At 55.9% G+C, this 16,793-nt stretch overlaps 1 protein-coding gene across 2 annotated transcripts; it reads left to right on the top strand.

Moving 5' to 3' along the window:
• The first annotated feature begins 307 nt into the window (after nt 1-307).
• Nucleotides 308-16,731, top strand: SELENOO (selenoprotein O). Of its 2 annotated transcripts, XM_033233491.1 has the most exons (9): nt 308-911; nt 5,066-5,269; nt 7,276-7,456; nt 8,889-9,019; nt 9,308-9,588; nt 14,888-15,038; nt 15,813-15,998; nt 16,088-16,244; nt 16,322-16,731. In XM_033233491.1, exons 1-9 carry the CDS (start codon nt 352-354, stop codon nt 16,484-16,486), a joined length of 2,016 nt encoding a protein of 671 aa, XP_033089382.1. In that variant the 5' UTR covers nt 308-351; the 3' UTR covers nt 16,487-16,731. The 2 variants fall into 2 exon arrangements, with proteins under 2 accessions (XP_033089382.1, XP_033089383.1); XM_033233492.1 differs by lacking the exon at nt 16,322-16,731 and having other exon boundaries at nt 16,069-16,146.
• Nucleotides 16,732-16,793: the final 62 nt, after the last annotated feature.

Raw genomic sequence — 16,793 nt, 5'->3', positions numbered from 1 at the left:
GGACGTGGGCCTCGGTCCCTGCTGCCAGCGCCGGTGCAGCCGAGGAAATCCGGGGCTGCCCGAGCGGGGTCGTCGCTGGCGGTCTCGGAGGCGTTTCCGTCGGTCACCCCGCTCGCGGCAGCACGCGCCCCAAGACGCCGGCAGCCACCCCGGACGCCTCCGACCCTTCGGCAGGGAGATGCGGACAGACCGACAAGGCAGCCAATTAGAGCCCGGCCAGACACCGCGCCTCCCGCCCCCACACACCCCCACTGGCGAATGGGTGGCGGAACGCGCGGGGCGGGGCTTCCGGGAGGGGCCCGCTGGCTTCCGGGCGGGACAGGTTGGCTTCCGGCGGGAGCGCCGCCGCGGATGGCCGCGTACAGGGCTGCTCTCGGGGGTTCGCTCGCGGCTGTCCGACTCCTGCCCCTCGGCCGCCGCCGCCCGTCGCCCGCGCCCGGTTCTACCTTGTCGGGCGCCGCCATGGATCCCGCGCCTTGCTGGCTGGCGGGGCTGCGCTTCGACAACCGCGCCCTGCGCGCGCTGCCCGTGGAGGCGCCGCCTCCTGGTCCCGAGGGCGCCCCGTCCGCACCGCGGCCGGTGCCTGGGGCCTGCTTCACCCGCGTGCGGCCCACCCCGCTGCGGCAGCCGCGCCTCGTGGCGCTGTCGGAACCCGCGCTGGCACTGCTGGGCCTGGGCGCGCCGCCCGCGGGAGAGGCCGAGGCCGAGGCCGAGGCCGCGCTGTTCTTCAGCGGCAACGCGCTCCTGCCGGGCGCTGAGCCCGCCGCGCACTGCTACTGCGGCCACCAGTTCGGCCAGTTCGCCGGGCAGCTGGGCGACGGCGCCGCCATGTACCTGGGCGAGGTGTGCACAGCGACCGGCGAGCGGTGGGAGCTGCAGCTTAAGGGCGCTGGGCCCACGCCCTTCTCCAGGTGGGCCGGGGCGGGCGAGGGGCGCGGGTGGGTCCTCCCCGCCGGGACGCCCCTGCCCTCCACCCAGCGCGGTGTTGGGGGGCGTCCCGAGGCCACTGCCAAGTGGGGCCTCCTCTCCACCCGCGGGAGCGCGGTGCTGACAGCCGCCCGCTGCCTGTACTTATCAACCCGCTGAGGACCTTGGAGTCAGCTCCACCAGTGACGCCGCTCATGTTTACCGACGTTCGCTGGGGCTCCAAGTCCAGGGGCGGGAGCCGGGGTAAGAGGTTAGGTTAACCCTAACCCTAACCCTAACCCTAACCCCGCAGGTCCCCAGCCTTCCTCCGATCGCCCGTGGGGCGGGCCGCTTCGTCCAGCAGCCTCGCTCTGCTACTCACTTCGTGGAGGTCTGGCCCTGACTTCCCTGCGGGTGGCCCTTTTTAACCCCGAAGTGAGGTGGCCATCGTTTAGATTTCGGGGGAGGGGGGCACACAGGTCGTCTAAGGCAGGATCTGGGTCCAGATGCCTCCAGGCCCACCGGGGAGCCATGCACGCGCCACCTTCGTCTTGTGTACAGATAGCACTTCAGTCTGTTCTGCTCTTTTCCACTAAACAATGTACTTATTCCATATTGTTTACTGCTTTTGTGGAATGACTAAGAAAACAATACGCACAAGTGTACATTTTATGTTCAGAGAAATGCTAAAGCCGCGTCTCATCCGGCCCCTCCCTGTGCTCTCATCACCTCCCCCTCCAGCGCCTGAAATGCCCCTCAGTCCCTCAGCATCCCTTCCCTGGGGCTCCGTCTGCCAAGCTAGCTCCTCAGACTGGGGTTTTCCTCACTCCCCCGTCTCCAAATCCATTCTGTTCTGTGCCTGAGGGCAGCCTGGCCCTCCCTCCCCACCCCCAGCGACCTGCTTAGAGTTGACGCACCGGTCGCCCCCCGGGAGCGTTTCTGACCCTTGGAATGTGGTGGAGATGCTCAGCCTGGGGCCTGCTTATCCTGTGAGCATTTTTTTTTTACTTTTTTGTTTTTCTTTTTGGCGAACATCTTAAACTTTCGTTTTGGTGATATTTTAAGTTATAAAGACAAAATTTTTATGAGAGTAATCTGTCGCTGGAAGACACTTTTTATGTTTGAAGACTTGAGTATTAACTCAGTGCTTTCAGACCTGAGGTATGCTAGAATATATTTTCTCCTAAAAATTAAGGAGTCCTCTGACCTTTACTCAGGCCCTGCCTGTCATCCCCACAAGTGTCCTGGGGTCCCTGGCCTCACCAGTTCTCTGAGATTGAGGCTGACATCTGAAGTGGCTGTGAGAAGGAAGAGACTTGAACAGTGAAAACTGAAAAACATTACTGAAAGAAAGTAAAGAAAACATAAATAAATGGAAACATCCCTCGCACATGGGTTGGATAACTTTATATTAGAAAGACAACGGTACTCTTTGAAGAGATTCAGTACAGTCCCTATCAAAATACCAATGACAGTTTTTGCAAAAATAGAAAAACCCATTCTAAAATTCACATGGGGTCAGGTGCAGTGCTTCACTCCTGTAATCCCAGCACTTTGGGAAGCCAAGGCAGGAGGATTGCTTGAGGCCAGGAGTTGGAGACCAGCCTGGGGAAACAGCAAGACCCTGTCTCTTCAAAAAAATTTTTTTTAATTAGCTGGGCATGGTGGAGTGTGCTTCTCATTGCAGTTACTCAGGAGGCTGAGGTGGAAGAATCACTTGAGCCCAGGATTCAAGGCTGCAGTGAGCTGTGATTGTCCCATTGCACTCCAGCCTGGATGACAGAGTGAGACCCTGTCTCAAAAAGTAATACAATTCATATGGAATCTCAAGGGACCCTGAATGGACAAAACAATCTTGAAGAAAGTTGGAGGACTCATGCTTCCTGATTTCAAAACTTACTACAAAGCCACAATCAGCAAAACAGTATGGCATTGGCATAAGGATAGACGTAGACCAGTGGGATGGAATAAAGAGCCCAGGAATAAACCTTCATATATATGGTCAGCAAATTGTCAACAAGTGTGCTGAGACCATTCGATGGAGAAAGACTTTTCAACAAATGGTGCTGGGAAAACTGGATCCTCATGCAAAAGAATGAAGCTGGGTCCTTACCTACACCATGAACAAAGTTAACTGAAGAGTGGACCAAAGACCTAAACATAAGAGCTAAAAGTCTTAGAGAAAATAGGGAAAATGCTTCATGACATTGGATTTGGCAGTGATTTCTCAGCTGTGACACAAAAGGCACAGGCAACTAAAGAAATAGGCAAACAGGACTTCACGAACACTTTAAAAATTATGCATAAAAATACAGTATTAACAGTAAAAATGCAGCCCAGAGAATGGGAGGAAATATTTGCAATTCATGTATCTGGTAAGTGAGTAATATCCAGAATATACAGAGAACTCTCAAAACTCAACAACGGGAAAAAAAAACCAATTCAAAAATGGACTGGGAGGCTGAGACCGGAGAATCACTTGAACCCAGGAGGCGGAGGTTGCAGTGAGCCAAGATCGCACCACTGTCCCTGGGTGACAGAGCAAGACCCTGTCACCAAAAAAAAAATGTAAGTTAAGAAGTGTTGAGGCTGTGGAGAAACTGGAACCCTTCTGCACTGCTGTGGGAATGTGAAATGATACGGTGCTGTGGAAAACAGTGTAGAAGTTCCTCAAATAACTAAAAATAGAATCACCACATGATTCAGCAGTCCTGCTTCAAGAGCAGGCTCTCAGGGAGACATTTGTATACCAATATTCATAGCCAAAAGGCAGAACAAGTGTCTCTCAGCAGATGAATGGAATATTATTCATCCTTAAGAAAGAAGATGCTGACATGCTACAACACGGATGAACCTTGAGGACATGCTGCAGAGTGAAATAAACTGGTCACAGAAAGACAAATCCTGTGCGATTCCACTTCCCTAAGGTACCTAGAGAGCCACATTCATAGAGACAAAGAAGAATGGTAGGTGCCAGGGGCTGGAGGGAGTAGAGGAATCGGGAGCTAGTGTTTAATGGGGACAAAGTTTCAATTTCACAAGACAGATTTCTGGACATGGATGGGGGTGATGGTTGTGCAACATTATGGATGTATTTCATAGCAGTGATCTGTACACTTAAAAATGGCTAAGGTGGGCCGGGTGCAGTGGCTCATGCCTGTAATCCTCGTACTTTTGAGAGGCCAAGGTGAGAGGATCGCTTGAGCCCAGGAGTTCAAGACTAGCGTGGGCAACGTAATGAAACCCCATCTTTACAAAAAGTAAGATAAGAATTAGCCGAGCCTGGCAGCAGTGCCTGTAGTCCCATCTACTTGGCAGGCTGAGGCGAGAGGGTGGTGCTGCAGTGAGCCAGGTTTGTGCCACTGCACTCCAGGCCAAGTGACAAGAGTGAGACCCTGTCTTTAAAAAACAAAAAAGAAAAAGTGGTTCAAGATGGTAAATTTATTTTGTGTGTATTTTACCACAGTGAAAATAATCGAAGAGAAAGAGGGCAGTCATCTGGCCCGCAGCTCTCACATCCCCTTCCCCAGGTGTGTCCGAGGCCCTGGCCTCAGCAGTTCTGCAGGCCGTGAGGTGGAGGCCAGGGCCCAGAAGACGTGTGGGGAAGGCAGTGCGAGACCTGGGGGTCAGAAGTGGCCGAGGGCCCTGAGGCCAGTGGAGCCTCAAGGGGTGGGTTTTTCGGAGCGGGCAGCTGGCTTCTCTGCCCTGCCTCCTCCCACGGTGGGTATGAGGGCTCTGGCAGGCACAGAGGAGCTCATTCCTTGGCTGGCCTATACCTGGGCACCCGTCCTGGTGCAGACAAAGGCTGTTGTGTCCCATGGGGCAGGGCTGCCCCAGGCCCTTTGCCTCCGCTGCGCAGTCACACAGTCTTGGCTTCTGCTGCAGGATCCTCGTCCTGGGCAGGAAGACAGACTCCTGCACGTGTTCAGGCCCATTTTTACCAGAGGCTGTGCCGACAGCCTGCTGGGGTCTGCCATTGCTGGAACTGGGCCGTGTTGGAGGCTCACGAGGCACCTGACGTCACCTGGGATGGGCGGTTTTCAGGGACGTGTGAGCTGCTCATGTTCCATGCGTTCCCGCCTTTCCGTGTGCTGCCTGGAATCTTGGTGTTGGGTGATTCCTCCCCGGCCCACGTAGTGACCTCTGTGTTTGGTTTCAGACAGGCCGATGGTCGCAAGGTCCTGCGGTCAAGCATCCGGGAGTTCCTGTGCAGCGAAGCCATGTTCCACCTGGGGGTCCCCACCACACGGGCCGGTGCCTGTGTCACGTCCGAGTCCACGGTGGTGCGCGACGTGTTCTATGATGGTAATCCCAAATATGAACAATGCACGGTTGTGTTGCGTATAGCTTCCACTTTCATAAGGTAATGCCGGGGTCCTTTAGGCCTGTCTACACACGCTTGCTTAGAGAGTCCTAGGAGATCTGGGCCTGTGCTGCTAGGATTCTGGTAGAAACATACACTCTCAGATGACCGCCTTGGCCTCTTCGGAAAGTCTAGCCTGTCCCTGGCAGCCTCAGAAGCTGCCTGTTCGCACAGTAGCTGCATAACGCCCACTGGGAGGGATCTGAGTGCAAAGGCATTTGGTGCTCGGTTGGGACACTTGTGCTAAGGCCTCCCACGTGCCCGTCCAGGCCCTCATTGCGGCCAGAGATGGGCCTGTGGGAGCTGGCATGTCTGAAAGCACCAGCAGGGGGGTCCAGGGCACGGGCACCAGAGAAGGGTCCCTGCCTGGTGCTTCTGGGGAGGAGGGGCTCCCTGAGCCTGAGGCTGGGGACAGTGTCGAGAACTGTTTGCTGGAGTTTATGACAAGGAACTACTTAGACTTGACTGAGGAAATGGCCGTTGAAGAAGCAGGAGCCACAAGTGTGCTGTGCCCGTGTCCTGCTCCTGCTTTCTGATCTGATGGTCAGTTGCTCGTCGGTCTGGAGTCCTGGGCTGGCTCCTGTCTGACGTGAGCCATCAGTTACCAGTTTTCTTTTCTTTTTTTTATTTTTTGAGATGGAGTCTCGCTCTGTCGCCCAGGCTGGAGTGCAGTGGGGCGATCGCGGCTCACTGCAAGCTCCACCTCCCGGGTTCAAGCGATTCTCCTGCCTCAGCCTCCCGAGTAGCTGGGACCACAGGCGCCCGCCACCACATCCAGCTAATTTTTGTATTTTTAGTAGAGACAGGGTTTCTCCGTGTTGGCCAGGCTGGTCTCGAACTCCTGACCTCTGGTGATTCACCCACCTTGGCCTCCCAAAGTGCTGGGATTACAGGCCTGAGCCACTGCACCCAGCCCCCCACCCCAGCCATCCGTTTTTGATGTCACCTTGTCACCTGGTGACTAGCACTTCCTCCTGAACACCTGAGCGTAGAGCTGTCTGTTGGTCTCGCGGCCCCATCCTGCCCGGGACACCAGCCGCCCACCCCTGAGGCTGCCTGTGGGCCTCTGGCCTTTCCTGTCCTGCGGTGGTGGGGACGGAAGGATCTGGGGCAGCAACTTCCTCTGAGGCCCCGCCCAGTGGCAGTGCTGACATCATCGTGAAGTCCATCCTGTGTGGCACGCAGCATCCCTGCCCTGGGCCTGCTGGTTGCCAGTAGTAACCCCAGTTGTGACCATGAAAGTGTGTCCAGACCTTGCCTGATGTCGGCTGGGGGACAGTCACCCTGGGGGCCGGCTGTTGCTGGTGCTCACAGACGTGTCTGCAGCCACTGACTGTCCTCGCACTCCTGCCCGAGGATGCGGCAGCAGGCCACGCCCCTCACGTGTAAGACCTGCAGAAAACCCTCCTCGTGGGGTGGGGTGGGGGTGCAGGGGTGTTGGTGATTTCTAACCCCGTGGGCCTCCCCCGCGCGTGCCCCAGACTGTGCAGATAGGGCCTGGTCGTGGCTGGATGTTGACCAAAAGTGGAATATGTCTGTGTTGGTGTCAGGTAGAGCCAGGGTGCATTCTGTTTGGTGGTTTGCTTTTGTTTTAATCAAGTAAGATTTAATAACCACACAGGCCGGGTGCGGTGGTTCATGCCTGTAATCCCAGCACTTTGGGAGGCCGAGGCGGGTGGATCATGAGGTCAGGAGTTTGAGACCAGCCTGACCAACATGGTGAAACCCCATCTTTACTAAAAATACAAAAATTAGCCAGGTGTGGTGGCGTGTGCCTATAATCCCAGCTACTCAGGAGGCTGAGGCAGGAAAATCACTTGAACCCAGGAGTTGGAGGTTGTGGTGAGCCGAGATCGCGCCATTGCACTCCAGCCTGGGCAACAAGAGCGAGACTCCGTCTCAAAAAAAAAAAAAAAATAGCCACAACAACGTCTTTTTCTTTTTCTTATTTTCACAAGGGGTCGGGGTCAGGTTTGACCTGTTGACAACTCGGGTCTTCCCTCCAGGTTTGGATCCTTTGAGATTTTTAAGTCCGCAGATGAGCACACAGGGCGTGCAGGCCCCAGCGTGGGGAGGAACGACATTCGCGTGCAGCTGCTTGACTATGTCATCAGCTCTTTTTACCCTGAGATCCAGGCTGCTCACGCCAGCGACCGCGTGCAGAGAAACGCTGCCTTCTTCCGGGAGGTCAGTGGGCTGCAGGCCGCCCCTCCCTGTGGGTGGGTGCTGGGTGTCCTCGCCTGTGCTGAAGACACCCTCATTGTGGCCGGAGGACAGAGGCTTTTACCCAGCCTCCCCACCCTTCTCTGAGCTCCCCCTCCTGTCCGCAAACCCCATCACGTGTGCCCTGGGACAAACCTGAAACTCCCCTGGGCTCAGTGGCGTTGGGGGCCCCGGGCGTGCTCTCCTGCTGGTATCCCTGCAGGGCCAGCTCGGGGCGGGGGCGCAGGGTGGAAGCACCATGGGTGCTGGGCACCTCCCACGTGGGTCGACACGTCTTGATGCCCAGGGCAGCCAGTCGGGTCCTGACTGGGGAGATGCTGAGTGCCTGCCTTGGGTCTGGGTCCCTGCCCCACGGTCTGATGGCATCGTCCTTGTCACAGGGCATTCAGTGCACGGTGGGGGAACCTGGCGCCTCACCTGGCTGGGCTGGGGGCCTGCAGCATCAGTGGGGTCAGATCAAGTTGGGGTTCAGGGGACCGGGCACAGCATCTTCTTTGAGAAGTCTCAGGCTATCCCTGGAGCAGCTGCAGCCAGGGCCGTGTGGGGACCCGCTTTGCCATGTGGCTGGAGGCTGTTGAGCTGCCGTCAGCAGAAGTGGGCACGAGGCAGGTGCTCCTGGGGCTGTGTCCTGTCCCAGCTGCGTCCCTTCAGTCCACCCCAGCCGTGCTCCATGTCGGGGGTGATGGGGCTGCAGAAGGCCGGGAGGAGCCGCTGGGGGCAGCCTGGTACTCCAGCATAGACGGCGTGGGTGGTCAGGGCAGGTCACTCTGCCCCTCTGAGCCTCAGTCTTCTGCCAGGACGCAGGGAGGACAGCACTGACTGCCTCCCAGGAGCGTTGGTGGCCTGGCAGGAGCGAGGCAGTGTCAGGCCTGCGTTGAGCAGGGCCCGTGGGGCCTTCAGTGCACCCTGCATCTTGGGGGCTCCTGGCTCCCGTTGGTTGGCCCCTATTCTCAAGGTTGCCGGCGCTGGGCTGAGTGGGGACTGCTGTCTGGTTGGAGGGGCCAGGCCGGCAGGGTGGTGGTGGCACCGGGATGGACAGTGGCCTGGCCCTGGGGCAGGTGTGGCCCCTCAGTGAGCTGACCCTTCCCTGCTTCTTTGGGGTCTCTACTGGGCCTGTGTCTGGGGTTCCCTGATTTTTCTAGTTTGGGTAAAAGCCGAATTTTGTGAGCATAGAAAAGAGTGGATGCTGTGAGTGGGCCTGAGAACCCTTGAAACACACTGCGTTGCCGCGCTGTGGTGGAGGCGGTGACAGGACATCGGGACAGATTGCCCAGAAGTACCAGAGTGAGAGCCATCAGTGAAGCACAGCTGGTTTCCGGGAGGGGAAGGATGGACACAAGTGGGGGGGTCTGGGCAGGACCCGGAGGAGGGAGCAAACACGCTGTCCCGCCCCCAGGTGACACGGCGCACAGCGTGGATGGTGGCTGAGTGGCAGTGCGTGGGCTTCTGCCACGGCGTGCTCAACACCGACAACATGAGCATCCTGGGGCTCACCATCGACTACGGGCCCTTCGGCTTCCTGGACAGGTAAGTGGCTGGGGGGGCGCGAGCTGCATGAAGCCTGCTGCCCCCGGGCACTGGCCCATGATGCCGGACGGGGAGCCCACGGGGCTGGGGGCTGATGTAGGAAGTAGAGAGTCCAGGGCAATCCCAGAGGCCTTGGGCGGAAGCTGTTGAGACAGGACCCCTGTGGGAGAGGACCAGAGAGCCATGGCCACGTGGGAACTTCCTCTGGGCCTCCCCTCCAGGGTGCCTGCACCCTCTCCTGGGAACTTCCCCTCAGGCAGGGCATGGCTCTCTTGCCCTGTGTGGCAGGTATGACCCTGACCACGTATGCAATGCCTCCGACAACACCGGCCGCTACGCATACAGCAAGCAGCCCGAGGTGTGCAAGTGGAACCTGCAGAAGCTGGCTGAGGCCCTGCAGCCAGAGCTGCCCCTGGAGCTGGGCGAGGCCATCCTGGCCGAGGAGTTTGACGTCGAGTTCCAAAGGCACTACATGCAGAAGATGCGCAGGAAGCTGGGCCTTGTGCAGGTGGAGCTGGAGGAAGACAGGGCGCTGGTGTCCAAGCTCCTGGAGACCATGCACCTGACTGGTGAGTGACCCAGCCATGCCCACAGCGAGACGCTTCCTGTGCTGTTGTGGTTAGAGATGGTTTAGTTTCCAGTTTCCAAGTGCACAGTCACTCCTTGGGCCCGCCCCAGCCCCTGGCACCCCCATTCTACTCTCTGTCTTTATGAATTTGGTGAATCTAGGGGCCTCCTGCGAGTGGAATCATATGGTGTTTGTTCCTTGGTGACTGCTTATTTCACTTAGTAGAAGGTCCTCAATGTTTACCCAGGTTCGTATCAGGATTTTATTCCATTTGAAGCCTGAGAAGCATCCCGTTGCGTGGACAGGCCACAGTTTGCTTATCCATGACCTACTGGCGTACACGTTCCTCTTCTGGCTGTTGTGTACGGTATCTTGTGTGTTGTGTGCAGTGCTGCCGTGAAAGTGAGTGCAAAGCTCTCTGATCCTTGCTCTCAGTGCTGTGGCGTACAGTTGGTAGGACTGCTGGGTTATATGGATGACTCACTGGGGTGCCCTAGCTAGGACGTGGATGTTGAAGAGAAGTAGCTGAGATGGGCATCCTTTTTGTGTTCCTAACCTTCGGGAAAAAGTGTTCAGTGTTTCACCCATTGAGTGTAATGTTAGCTGTGGACTTTTTAACATACAGCTTTTACCATGCTGAAGTTTTCTCTCAGAGTGCCTTTACCATGAAAGGCTATTGCATTTTATCAAATGCTTTTTCCTGCAATGAAGATGGTCATGTGATTTTATTATTTCATTCATATCTCCTTACATTCTGGGGATAGATTTTACCTGGTCCTTTTAATATGTTATATAATTATTGTTTTTTAATATTTTTTGAGACGGACTTTCACTCTCGTTGCCCAGGCTGGAGTGCAATGGCATGATCTTGGCTCACTGCAGCCTCTACCTCCCGGGTTGCTTCAAGTGATTCTCCTGCCGCAGTCTCTCAAGTAGCTGGGATTACAGGCACCTGCCACCACACCCGGCTAATTTTGTGATTTTTAGTAGAGATGGGGTTTTGCCATGTTGGTCAGGCTGGTCTCGAACTCCCGACCTCAGGTGATCTGCCTGCCTCAGCCTCCCAAAGTACTGGGATTATAGGCGTGAGCCACCGCGTCCAGCCATATGCTGTATAATTATTTTAGTACACTGAATTTTGTGAGTATTTTGAGGATTTTTGCATCCGTATGTGTAAGGGATACTGGCTTATAGTTTTGCCTTGTTTTTTCTTTTTTTTTTTTTTTTTTTTTTTTTTGAGACGGAGTCTCACTCTGTCGCCCGGGCTGGAGTGCAATGGCCGGATCTCAGCTCACTGCACGCTCCGCCTTCCGGGTTTACGCCATTCTCCTGCCTCAGCCTCCCGAGTAGCTGGGACTACAGACGCCCGCCACCTCGCCCGGCTAGTTTTTTGTATTTTTTTTTTTTTTTTTTAGTAGAGACGGGGTTTCACCGTGTTAGCCAGGATGGTCTCGATCTCCTGACCTCGTGATCCGCCCGTCTCGGCCTCCCAAAGTGCTGGGATTACAGGCTTGAGCCACCGCGCCCGGCCTTGTTTTTTCTTTAGTGTATGGCTTTGATGTCAAGGTGGTGCTGGCCTCAGAGTGAGTTAGGAGGTATTCCCCCATCTTCCATTTTTTTCTTCAAAGTTTGCGAAGGATTTTTTGCCATTTGTTCTTAAGAGTATTTGGTAGAATTCACCAGTGAAGCCATCTGGTCCTGGCCTTTTCTTTGTTGGAAAAATTTGGATTACTGATCAGGCTCCTTGCTTGTCTTAAATCAATTTAGATTTTCCTTTCTTGAGTCAGTTTTGGTAATTTGTGTTTCTAGAAATTTTCTGTGTCATGTAGTTTGTCCATGTCTTGTAGGTAATTTTGGCATACAATTGTTCATAACAGTTTTTTTTTTTTTTTTTTTTTTTTTTTTTTTTGAGACGGAGTCTTGCTCTGTCGCCCGGTCTGGAGTGCAGTGGCGGATCTCAGCTCACTGCAAGCTCCGCCTCCCGGGTTTACGCCATTCTCCTGCCTCAGCCTCCCGAGTAGCTGGGACCACAGGCGCCCGCCACCTCGCCCGGCTAGTTTTTCGTATTTTTAGTAGAGACGGGGTTTCACCGTGTTAGCCAGGATGGTCTCAATCTCCTGACCTCGTGATCCGCCCGTCTCGGCCTCCCAAAGTGCTGGGATTACAGGCTTGAGCCACCGCGCCCAGCCCATAACAGTTTTTTAAAAACAATTTTATTGTGGTAGGAACACCACATGGATCTATCCTCTTAAATTGTGGAGTGCACAGGAGGTGCACAGAGCATCATAGCTGACGCAGGAGCAGTGCTGTACAGCTGAGCTCTGCAGCTTGTTCACATCTGCAACCCAAACCCTGTGCGAGCCGATTACCAGCTCCCCGTTCCCCTCCCTACAGCCCCTGGTAGCAACCACTCTGCTCTGAGTCTGTGAACCTGACTGCTCTAAACCCTTCGTGTAAGTGGAGTTCTGCAGTGTGTGTCTCCTCTGTTTTTCAGTCTATTATCTCCCTCTAATCTTGGCTCTTCTTTCTCCAGTTCCTTAGGCGTGAGGTGAGGTAACTGATTGCAGATCTTCTTCAGTGTAGCCATTTACAGCTGTGCATGTCCTTCTGGTCACTGCTTTTGCTGTGTCCATCAATTTTGGTATGTTGTGTTTTGTGTTTTTTTGGTTTTTAGACGGAGTCTCGCTCTGTCGCCCAAGCTGGAGTGCAGTGGCACGATCTTGGCTCACTGCAACCTCTGCCTCCCAGGCTCAAGTGATTCTCTGCCTTCAGCCTCCCAAGTAGCTGGGACTACCGGCATGCTCCACCACACCTGGCTAATTTTTGTATTGTTAGTAGAGATGGGGCTTTACCATGTTGGCCAGGCTGGTCTCCAACGCCTGACCACAAGTGATCTGCCTGCCTCAGCCTCCCAAAGTGCTGGGATTCCAGGGATGAGCCACCGCGCCCGGCCAGTGTGTTGTGTTTTTAAATGATTTCTAGCTTCATTCCATTGTGGCTAGAGATGTCAGCCTTTTTAGGTTTATTACAACTTGTTTTGTGGCTTATCTTGGAGAATGTCCCGTGTGCCCTGGAGAAGACGGTATGTTCTGTTCTGCTGGGCGGAATGTTCTGTGTATATGCCTGTTTGGTCTTATTGGTTTAGGCTGTTGTTCAGGTCTTCCATTTCTCATTGATCTTCTGTCTAGACGCTTTTTTTTTTGAGACGGAGTCTCGCTCTGTCGCCCAGGCCAGGCTGGAGTGCAGCGGCGTGATCTTGGCTCACTGCAAGCACCGCCTCACTGGTTCACGCCATTCTCCTGCCGCAGCCTCCCGAGTAGCTGGGACTACAGGCGCCCGCCACCACGCCCGGCTAATTTTTTGTACTTTTAGTCGAGACGGGGTTTCGCCGTGTTAGCCAGGATGGTCTTGATCTCCTGACCTCGTGATCTACCCGCCTCAGCCTCCCAAAGTGCTGGGGTTACACGCATGAGCCACCGCGCCCGGCGCTAGATGGTCTGTCCATTATTAAGTGGTGTGTTTAAGTCTCCAACTCTTACTATAGATAGAACTGTTTGTTCTCTGTCCCTTCTATTCTGCCAACGTTCGTACATTTTGGGGCTTTCTTATTGGGTGCATGTAGGTGCATGTTTATAATTTTTACATTTTATTGATGAACTGACTCTTAACTGTATATAATGCTGTTTCTTGTAACTAATTTTTTTTGGTGAGGGTGGGTGTCTCTCACTTTGTTGCCGAGGCTGGAGTGCAGTGGCACAGTCACAGCTCACGGCAGCTTCCACCTCCCATGCTCCAGTTATCTCCTCCCGCCTCAGCCTACCACGTAGCTAGGATTACAGGGGTGAGCTACCTTTCCCAGCCCTTCTGACAATTTTTTATTTAAAATCTTCTGTGGCCAGGCGTGGTGGATCATGTCTGTAATTCCAACACTTTGGGAGGCCAAGGCGGGCAGATCACCAGAGGACAAGAGTTTGAGACCAGCTTGGCCAACATAGTGAAACTCATCTCTACTAAAAATACAAAGATTAGCCAGGCATGGTGGTGGGCGCCTGTAATCCCAGCTACTCAGGAGGCTGAGGCAGGAGAATCACTTGAACGCGAGAGGCAGAGGTTGCAGTGAGCTGAGATCACGCCACTGCATTCCAGCCCAGGCGACAAGAGCGAGACTGCATCTCAAAAATACAAAAACAAAAATTAGCCGGGCCTGGTGGCAGGTGCCTGTAATCCCAGCTACTCGGGAGGCTGAGGCAGGAGAATGGCTGGAACCTGGGAGGCGGAGGTTCCAGTGAGCCGAGATTGCACCACTGCACTCCAGCCCGGGCAACAGAGCAAGACTCCGTCTCAAAAAATAGAAAACTTACCTGGTGGGAGTATAATAGTCACCTCAGCTCTCTTTGGGTTACTCTTTGCCTGGGTTTCTTCATCATTTCACTTCCAGCCTGTTCGTGTCTTTGAACGTCTTGCAGATCGTGTGGTGACAGCATGGAAATTGTCTTTTCACCCACTTTGCCAAGCTGCCTTTCACTGGAGAGATCAATCCATTTGCTTTCAGATTACTGATAAGGAACTACCTCTGCCATGCTTTTGGTCCGTCACGTTCTCTGTTGCTGCCTTTGTGTGTAGTTGACTTTTTTGTAGTATGTTGCTTTGGCTCCCTTCTCATTTTTAGACGTCATCTTAGGGTCACTGTGGTTTTGAGACAGCTGTTTTCCGGAGTCGGGGAGCATCACAGTGTCTGTCACAAGTTGGGCCTTTTGCAGGCTGGTGACAGCTTCTCAACACTCGCCAGCTCCTAAAGCAGGCAGTCGTGACTGAGGATGTGAGGCCGGGCAGCAGCCTCTGTGCCTGCTTGGTGTTAGCCCCCTTCACAAGTGACTTGCAGGGCCAGAGCAAGTGGTAGCCGCCTGGGCGGTGGATGGGTGGAGGAGTGGGGTGTGGAGGGCTCAGGAGTCCCCGGACCAGTGCTGAGCAGGGCTCATGTGGCACCTGTGCTGGGGGCAGCGTTTGGGTCCACGTGGGTCTCTGTGGCATCCTTGCTGGGTGTGGGTCCGTGTGGCATTGTGCTGGGGTGAGGGTGTGGGTCCCTGGGGTAGTGTGTGGGTCTGTATGGCACCTGTGCCAGGTGGAGGGTGTGGGTTGGGGATCGTGTGGGTCCATGCTGGGGTGGGGGTGGGGGGTGGAGCATCTGGGTCCATGCAGCATGTGTGCTGGCCAGGGGGAGGGTTGGGGGGGTCTGTACGGCACCAGGACAGGGACCCTGGGCCTTCTGCTTCCAGCTCCCTGAGCAGCCTGTGTTCCAGGTGCTGACTTCACAAACACCTTCTTCTTGCTGAGCTCCTTCCCAGTGGAGCTGGAGTCGCCAGGCCTGGCCGAGTTCCTGGCCAGGCTGATGGAGCAGTGTGCCTCCCTGGAGGAGCTGAGGCTGGCCTTCCGGCCCCAGATGGATCCCCGGTGGGTACTCAGTTCCTACTTCCTTGGATTTGTTTCCAGAAAGGGAGGCACAATCAGAAACAGGCTGGAGGAGAAGCTGGAGGCAGGGCTGGCTGGCGCCCAGGTGGCTGCTCCGCTCCCAGGGACAGGCGCAGTCAGGGCGTCTCTGTGGTGCTGGGGCCCTTTGGTCACAGAGGAGAGGGCGGCGAGGCTGACACAGGTGTGGGGGGAGATCGTGGTCTCTGCTGTGGTTGGGCCTCAGGGAAAGCCTCTGGGTTTCCAGGGAGGATGGGCTCCCAGAGGTCAAGCTTTCCCACACCATCTTCCAAAGGGAAGGGCTGACCCGTGTGAAGAGTCCCGCCCATGTAGGCTGAGACGCGGAAAGTGTTGTTGCTTTTAACTTAAAAAACAAGACTAGTGGGGTTGGCTGGGAGCGCCAGCCAGCAGGCCCTGCTGAGCGTGAAACCCCCTCCACTGGAGAGAGGGTGGCCCCAGCCCACCTGGACCCTTCTGGAAATGAGGGAAGTGCTAATAGCAGTGCCCGTCCCACAAGCATTCAACTCTGGAGGCGGAGACTCTCCAGCAGAAAGCTGGGCAGCAGAGCATGGACATGACTGGTGTGTGTCCACTGGGTCCATCCCTGCTAGTGGAGTTCAAGGGACCTTGGGGACTGGGCTGCTTGGGCCCTTGGACTCCAGGTGAGCCACGAGAGCAGCCCGGGGCAGGAGGAGCAGCTGCCTGCAGGGCAGGGACACGGTCAGGGGCCACCTCCCAGACACCCTGACCTCCCCACAGGCAGCTATCCATGATGCTGATGCTGGCACAGTCAAACCCTCAGCTGTTCGCACTCATGGGCACCCGGGCGGGCATCGCCAGGGAGCTGGAGCGTGTGGAGCAGCAGTCTCGGCTGGAGCAGCTGAGCATGGCAGAGCTGCAGAGCAGGAACCAGGGCCACTGGGCCGACTGGCTGCAGGCGTACAGGTGAGCCCTGCGTCCACGGTCACCTGGTGGGGGGCGCTGCTGGGAAAGTCCAGCCCGGCTGTGATTCCAGAGCCCGGCTGTGATTCCAGAGCCCGGCTGAACAAGGACCTGGAAGGCGCCGTGGATGCGGCTGCTTGGCAGGCTGAGCGTGTGCGCGTGATGCACGCCAACAACCCCAAGTACGTGCTGAGGAACTACATCGCGCAGAACGCCATCGAGGCTGCTGAGCGTGGGGACTTCTCAGAGGCAAGCACAGGCCTGTCCCTGTGGTCCCTGGTTGGGGGGCTGGCCCCAGACCCCTCTCACCCTCAACGATCCTCCAGGTGCGGCGGGTGCTGAAGCTACTGGAGAACCCTTACTACTGCAAGGCGGGCGCTGCCACAGATCCCGAGGCCACGGAGGCCGATGGGGCGGACGGCAGGCAGCGCTCCTACAGCAGGAAGCCCCCGCTCTGGGCAGCAGAACTGTGCGTGACATGATCTTCCTAATGGCCTCGGCACGCTCCACACCCCTGGAGCCTCCCGAGGCCCCCGTGTGCTGCCGAGTGGCTGAGACGGTGCTGGGCTGCCTTCTGCACTGGGGCATCCTGCCCGGGCCCATGCACACCTGTCTTTCCATGATGGCAGAGACATCCAGTCAGGACCTGACCCGTCTCTGTTTGAGGCCATCTCAGCAGTGCAGCCTGGTCCCTGGGGGCTGGACCCAGGCTCCTAAATAAACCAGCAGCTCCCTCAGGCCCATCTGTGGTTCTTCTTTCCCCACCCTGCCCTGCCCTCAGCACCCCCCCCGGAGAGA

The sequence above is a fragment of the Trachypithecus francoisi genome, unplaced genomic scaffold, assembly GCF_009764315.1.
Source record: "Trachypithecus francoisi isolate TF-2019V2 unplaced genomic scaffold, Tfra_2.0 Lachesis_group14, whole genome shotgun sequence".
NCBI classification, from domain to species: domain Eukaryota; kingdom Metazoa; phylum Chordata; class Mammalia; order Primates; family Cercopithecidae; genus Trachypithecus; species Trachypithecus francoisi.
This window is presented reverse-complemented; position numbering and strand designations above follow the sequence as displayed.

What these genes read in the sequence shown, in the direction of transcription:
- SELENOO (XM_033233492.1), top strand. Translation starts at nt 352, where the DNA reads ATGGCCGCGTACAGGGCTGCTCTCGGGGGTTCGCTCGCGGCTGTCCGA. An exon ending in ACGCTGCCTTCTTCCGGGAG is followed by an intron (nt 7,457 to 8,888) that starts GTCAGTGGGCTG and finishes TCCCGCCCCCAG; the next exon opens with GTGACACGGCGCACAGCGTG. An exon ending in CGGCCCCAGATGGATCCCCG is followed by an intron (nt 15,039 to 15,812) that starts GTGGGTACTCAG and finishes ACCTCCCCACAG; the next exon opens with GCAGCTATCCATGATGCTGA.